This window comes from Antrostomus carolinensis, unplaced genomic scaffold (assembly GCF_000700745.2).
Source record: "Antrostomus carolinensis isolate BGI_N321 unplaced genomic scaffold, ASM70074v2 scaffold8308, whole genome shotgun sequence".
NCBI lineage: Eukaryota > Metazoa > Chordata > Aves > Caprimulgiformes > Caprimulgidae > Antrostomus > Antrostomus carolinensis.
Genome location: NW_010332236.1, coordinates 7464 through 14397, shown reverse-complemented (window position 1 = coordinate 14397; position 6934 = coordinate 7464). Strand labels below are relative to the sequence as shown.

The 6934-nt window shown below is 37.5% G+C and overlaps 1 protein-coding gene across 1 annotated transcript in view; it reads left to right on the top strand.

Annotated features, from left to right (window-relative positions):
* The window catches only part of KIAA0232 (KIAA0232 ortholog), a 49057-nt gene extending 43498 nt beyond the window's left edge, over nucleotides 1-5559 (top strand). The window contains 3 exon segments of the mRNA XM_029086337.1: nucleotides 1192-1320; nucleotides 3421-3518; nucleotides 4483-5559. Of these exon segments, the coding sequence (XP_028942170.1) occupies nucleotides 1192-1320; nucleotides 3421-3518; nucleotides 4483-4662 (407 nt within the window). The 3' untranslated portion in view covers nucleotides 4663-5559.
* The last annotated feature ends 1375 nt before the right edge of the window (nucleotides 5560-6934 follow it).

Sequence of the window (6934 nt, the reverse complement as noted above, 5' to 3'; positions counted from 1 at the left end):
TCTTTCCCTTTCTTTTCCCCACAAACTATGGTTTAAATTTCTAAGAATTCCCTTTTTTGGAATTGGGGTTTGAGCTTTTGGTGGGTGGTTCTAAAAGGATTATTCCTTCATGTTACAAGAGGAAACCATAATGGATAATTTAAGTATTCATTATAGCAGAATTTTAAAAAGTTTTTAATATGGCAGATGCTTCTGATTAAAGCACTCTTGAGCTGCTTATTTGGTTTGAGAGGGATTTCTCTTCATTAAGTAATAAGGATTTTTAAGTTTAAGTTCTATAGGTTTGTAGCTCTAGAAAAGAGGAACAAAAGAAGGCTTGTTAATTTTCCACGCTTAAATATCCTCAGGTTTACAGAGGAGGAAGCTGGATAGAAACTCAGTGTTCATGCTCATTTGTTAATGTTTTTTAGTAGCTAGTTGCGCTGTAGTTCATTTTTTGATCATTCTCTCTAATATCTATAGGGGATGTTAAAGATGGCATCATCTGTTGAAGGTCAATGAGGTTACTACAGGTGCAGTCATAAAACTAGGGACATGTCCATTGTGACAAGCCGTTGGTATTTAGCCATGTGCATTAATTTTAGAAAGAAAGGGCTCTGGTAAATTTAAATTAGCATTAAAATATTGGGGGGGGGAGTGTTTACATATTGTTAGTGAGTAGATGGAGATTATTTTTAGCATAAAGATAAATATTTATTAATCATCATCATAACCAGTTTTTCCTCATGTTGGCACATTAATTCTCTATTTTAATTTGATGTTACCCTATGGACAGTAATGGTACTGCTAATTCACCCTTCTAGGCTTTAAACATTTTTTGCTGCTTTTTCTTTGCTTTCTTTTCTGCTTTATTTTATGCTCAACTGTTTGTCATGTTGACTAATGTTGTTTCGTAGTATTTTTATCTCTTGGGTAGCTCTCTGTTCTCTCGTTTTGTACTTAGATTACGCAGTGTAGGGGAATTCATCTTTTTGTTCCAGATTTGTACAACTCTGTTGGCAAAGCATGAGCCCCTGCACAGAGCTCCTATTGAGCGTAAGAGTTCAGATAACGGATGTTCCATTGTAGTTTGACGGTGCTTTCCCATTAATACTAGAAAATGAACAGTGTGACCTCTAAGACCTAGCCAATTGGTTTAATACCAGAGTTTCCTCCTTTACATGTAAGTATATTATTTATGGCATAATGAAGTGTGATTATTGTCTAAACACTCTCCTATATTGAATACTAATCCACAGAGAATGAGTGGCAGCCAGGAAAAGCAGTGCTGGTGGGAAAAGGCTCTCTATTCTCCCCTTTTTCCTGCATCACAGTGTGAAGGTAAGGAGCTATGCCTGTTTGAACTAACCTGCTGTTGCACCTGCATTAGAATGAAATGCTTTCTTGCAGATTTGAATTGTGGCAGGTGAATTGGAACTACCATCTGTATTTAAAAAAAACCAAACAGTAAACTTGCACAATAAATTCTCTTATCCAAGAGAGAACTTCAGTTACATTTGTAATAGATCGCTAGCATGCTTCTAAATAGTTGTTAAAGTGCTTTTATAATACTCTTAACGTTTATGCAAATTTACTTAATTCCAGAGCTGGAATTAGGTAAAGAGAATATTAACCTCTGACTCTGAAAATACTTTATTACATTTTTCAATATGTTTCAACCTGAATAATACTTACTAGGTAGCTAATTTTATAAGAATGTGAAAACATGATAATTACCTTTTATGGGTTCGCATAAGTAACAGCCAGCTATGCAGTGCATGTCTGGCATTTCTCTCAGGCTGGGGAGGAGAGGGGTTTGCCTCTCGGCCACACCTTTCACAGTGACAGTCTGTGAATTTTTCTGTCCTGCACAGAGAGTAAGTCCAGTCTGGGTGGACAGGCTGTTCCCAAGCGGAAGCAGGTGCACTTCCAGCACTCTCTGTTGTCTCCCAAGAATTTGTAACATCTGACAGTTGGCCCCAGCCCAGGTTTTCAGTGGACAGGCAAGAATCCAGACAGCTTTTTTTTGCCTGCATACCAATTTACCTTTTCTGGGGAGAAGGCAAGAAGATAAATCAGAACATTCTGTATAATGAATTGACAGGCTGTCTGATGCTTTTTGTTGGTAGAGGCTCAGTGCAAGAAACTTTTTATTAGAGACCTGGTTCCTTAATAATCTGGAAGTAGATTAGCCAGTAATGATTACTGAACTATTTTGGAGTGCACCTTAAAGTGCCACCAACTAAACAGTCTTCTCATTCCCTAAATGCCCTTACTTTGGTGTTTAGGACAGTTTGGGTTACTTTTAAGAACATCTTAACTTACTTCACTCCGAACTACAGAAGTGTGTTTGGACAGTGAAAGAGATTGATGCCTACTTTGACTTTGATTTGCCTCCTGGACTGGTCACAGAACCTCTCGTATTAGAAAAAACTCAGGATTGACAAAGTGGAGATATTTACTGTCCTTCTGTAAAGTCGTTGTGTGTGTCCCCCCCCGTGATAATTGCAGAAGCATTACTGGTGTACGAGCAAGTGCAGTGACTCACGCTCACATGTAGTGCAGCACACACAGTAATGTAGTGCACACAGAGTAATCCTTCAATCCCTCTGTGTAAATTATGTCATCTTGTTGCTGACATCTGCTGGTGAACCTGCCTCACCGCCTCAGTGTGTCACCACCTTACCTCCTCAGAGGAAAACAGAATATACCGTGTCAAACACTATGGAGTCCCGAACCTGCTTGATACGGTGGCAGAATTACCGTGAAGTAGAATAGTTCCAGGATTTCCTCTTTTGGACTAAGTTTAACAAAAGTAGAATTTATCTTCAGAGCTTGTGTTACTCTTTCACAAATCTTTAGCTGTATCCAGTTTTCTGTATAGGTATTTTTTATATATGGATATTGATGCATGTGATCAATATATATCAATATATATATCTTAATATTATATTTGGAAGTTTACTCTGGTAAGTAGAAACCACAGCCATTGACATCAACTTTTTTTTTTTCTTGAGGTTCAGTCAGGATCAGGCTGCTGTTGCAGTGTATTTTGTATGAGTATAGAAATAGGAATGATCTAAACACCATGCAGTATCAGAATTGAAAAATGTGCTGAACCTTTTATAATAAAAAAGTAATTCTTGCTCTTTGTATTTCACTATATTAGATGTTTTCATTAACTAAGTAGCTTCCTTTTTTTGTCATTTGGTTATCCAGGTAAGATTTGATGAAGCTTCCATAAGGTGTTATGCTTATCTGTTTTAAGGATGTCAGACTATAAAATCCCCCAGAAACACAGAGTTTACATGGCTCAGAATGTGATTTTCAAGAATACTTCTCTAGATTTCTCATTTTGGCTAAATATAAATCACTGTTCATCAATTCTGTTTTTTCTTTTTTTTTTTTCCCTCTGAAACACCCCCACAAACACAATATAAGAGTGTTACACAAATGCCAAGGGAGAGAATGGTGTAGGAGAATTTGCAGATGTAAAGGAAATACCCAATGATGATGAACATCTTTTAGATTTTAATATGGTAAGTGTGTCGTTGGTTTGTGGGAGGAGGGTTTATTTGTTTATTTTATAAGGGTGTGCCACCACGTCTTTCCTTTCATCACAGCTTTCAGTCTGCCCTCAAATGAAATTCCTACAAGAACCTGCAAAAGCTTTTCTTTCCTTACTTTGTCTTTTAATCTCTTCTATGTCTTGAGTGTTCTTCTGAAAACTCCTCAGTGTTGTACCTTGGGGAGTACAGCCCTTTGTACAAAGAGCTGTACATCTGGTAGTTAAGCAAACTCCGTTTCCTTTGGGAACACTTGGCTTTTGCTTGTCCTGTGTGTTAAACGTGAGTCTTTCTTTCCTCAGATTCTAATTTCAGTCAGCCTAGAGTGGGCTGATGTGCACTATGAAGGCAGAAAGTACCAGTGACTAAAGGCATGAACATAATGTATGCTGAATTCTGTCCTGCTTACAAACAAAAACCTGATTTTTTTGCTGGAAAGGTCTTTGTGTACATATGCACTTGCTAATGTACTTTTAAACTTTATAGTGATGATAGCACTTAAATTCACACTGTGACATGCTTGCTATAGCTTTACTGATTCAGCTGAAAGTATATTAGGTTTGCTTGAAGTTTAGTCAGATCAGTGCTGTGTTTTCTTGATATTTAATATTTACTACCAGATTTGGGAGAGAACTTTTACAGTAATTTTCTAACATGACCTGTGATGGTGATGCATTCTGAGCTCACTTTTCATTCTTTTGCTGTTTTCTGCAAATCCTAAAATTAAGGAATAGGAAAAAATAATAAAGGCTCCACCTTTTTTCCTTGGTGTTCTGCAGTCCTTTCTACATAGTGGGCTAAGTCAGGAAACTGGAGACCTTGTCCTGTAATTGTGATGTCTCTCAAACAGTTACAAAACTATATAACCTCCCAGCTCAGAAAAAAGCAAGCATGCTTTTTATTGTTCCCCATCAACACTGTCAGTTTAAATCCTTAGGTTTCTTCTGTTTATGAAGCAAGATGTGCAGATGATATAAATGCTGAGGCAAAACCAAATGGCTTCAGGAAGAAGATCTACTCCAGTGATAGCTCCAGCTCTGAAGACACAGCTTCAGAAGGTGGAAGTGAATGGGCTGATCCGTGTGAGGAGGAGCTTTTTTCTCGAACTCAACTATAAAAACTGCAGAGTAGAACAGATGATTTAAGAGTAACATGAGATGGAAAACTATCCTTCTTGAGGGTCTGTAGCTCTAAAACAACAACTTGAGTTTCCTCTTCAGTTAATGGATTCAGATGTGTATTTATCTTTCTCTTCTTGCTTATTTTATAGATGAGGACACAGCTGTCCTGTTTTTTCCCCCCCCCCCCCCCCCCCAAAAAGCCCCCCTGTTAAATTCTTGGCTATTTGAACTAGACTAGATTGTGTTGTCAAATCAAGAATGGATGTGCATGTGCTTGTCTTAGTAGTACCACTGCTTCTTTGCATCTTAATTGCAGTTATTTTCATTCGTAACTGTAGCCCTACCACTATTACTATCTTCTTAGCATCGCAGTGTCTGCAGCTACTTCTGCTCTTCAGAGACTTCAGCTTTCTGCACATTAGGCTTTGTTCTTTAAGAACTGGGAGATAAATACTTAACACTGTAATCTATCAGTGCCTTTCTGAACGCAGGAGAAAAGCATGAATGACTTGTCCAGTCTTCATTCAGTAAATCTCGTAACTTTGAAGTAGGAACAACAGGGTTGTGCTTTAGAGACTTACAGAAACTGTGTTTTCTATCCTATGATTCCCCCCTCCCGCAAACCAACACTGAGGATACCATGGTTTGTATTTTTGCTAACTGGAGAAGCCAAGGATTTTTTTGTAGGCATGGAGGCAATGTGGGGTTTTTTTCCTTTTTTTTTTTTTTCTTTTTTTTTTTTGTCCTTTTTAGCAACTATGCCAATGTGGGGCAGAAGTTTAAAAAGTAACACCAAAAATAATAAACCACTGGGGTGATGTGTGGATTGTTGTGAATTTTGTAACGAGTAATGAGAATGTTGTCTTGTTGCAGATGATGGCATTCATGTAACCTGCAAAAGCATCCTATACTGAACTTGAGCCTGAATGACTGAAACGATCTAAAATGCTCAGAGTGTTCAATGTTTTAAATGCAAAGGGTCAGTGCTTCATTTGAAAGAAATCCTGTGGCTGCTGCAGTTAGCTGCTATTGTGGCTGTAATTTAGTAAATCTCGTAGTTCATTTTGTGTTTCTGAGAGAATGTGTGGGGCAAGTTACGTGTGCGGTGGGAGGGGGAAGGGAAAGCGATGACTTACAACATATGTGTGTGATTGCAGTAGTGATTGTTGCTTTATGTGACTTGCTTTTAAATTTTATTTTGTTAACCTAGAAAGTCAATACATTGTCAAGTTGCATCTGTACAAGACTATCAACTCCTTGTGCTTTTAACACATTATGCAAAATGTATAAGCCAGGAGGAGCAATATTTGCAAAACTAAACATTCTAAGTTTTTACCAACTCGTAGTTTAAACAACAACAACTAACTAGTCTATACAATAGCAGCATGTCTAGAACATCGGGAAGTGCAGAAAGTCCAATACTGACTTGAAAAGCTTAACCATTAATATTGACGGGCAATAAACCTCATGAGAACTATAGCTGTTTGGAATGTGAGCTGAACTGCCTTTGAAATATGTTCTGTGCTAAAAAGGTTTTCTGAGTAACTGGGTTGTGTTGCCTTTATTCAATTGATAACGTAAGAACTGAAATACGTGGTTGGAAAGCCATGCCGTTCTTTGTGTGACGCTTTCGTTGAGATCCTTACTTAAAATTGGCTTGGTTTGTCCTTACCTGGGGACCTTCTTTTGGTCTTCCTCTTAGGCTATGTTTTAGGGTTTGTATTCATACAACAAATCTTTTGACACTTTACAGTTTCTTTTCTTAATTTATTTGCAGACTTTGGATAGATTTTTATATATTTTACTTTCTTCTGGAGCTTCCTTGAGAGGTTGTTTAGCACCTGCACTGAGAACTAGTTAACTGTAACATGAAAGTAAGAAAGAACTTTACACACAAATTCTTCAAATCACTACAGTGAAGAATGGAATAGAACTTCATTCGAGAACAAGAAATGACCAAATGGACATATTTCAAACACAAACTTCAGCTCGGTTAATTTTGGCTAGAGCTGCTTCTTTGGTAAGAAAGGGCTCAAAAATAACAAAGGTGTTGCTTGTAGTTACATTGTGGCATGTAATAATTCCAGCACCTTTGGGGAAGATAAAATCCTATATTGAGCTTGGGCAATAAATTGTCTTTACTTGTTTTCATAGTTTAATGGCTAAAGCTCTAAAGCTTTCAGTGAGAGTTGAAGTGTGGTTTTTAGTTTTTCTGTATGGATAGAAACACACAACAACAACAACAACAACAAAAGCATTAAAGGTTGG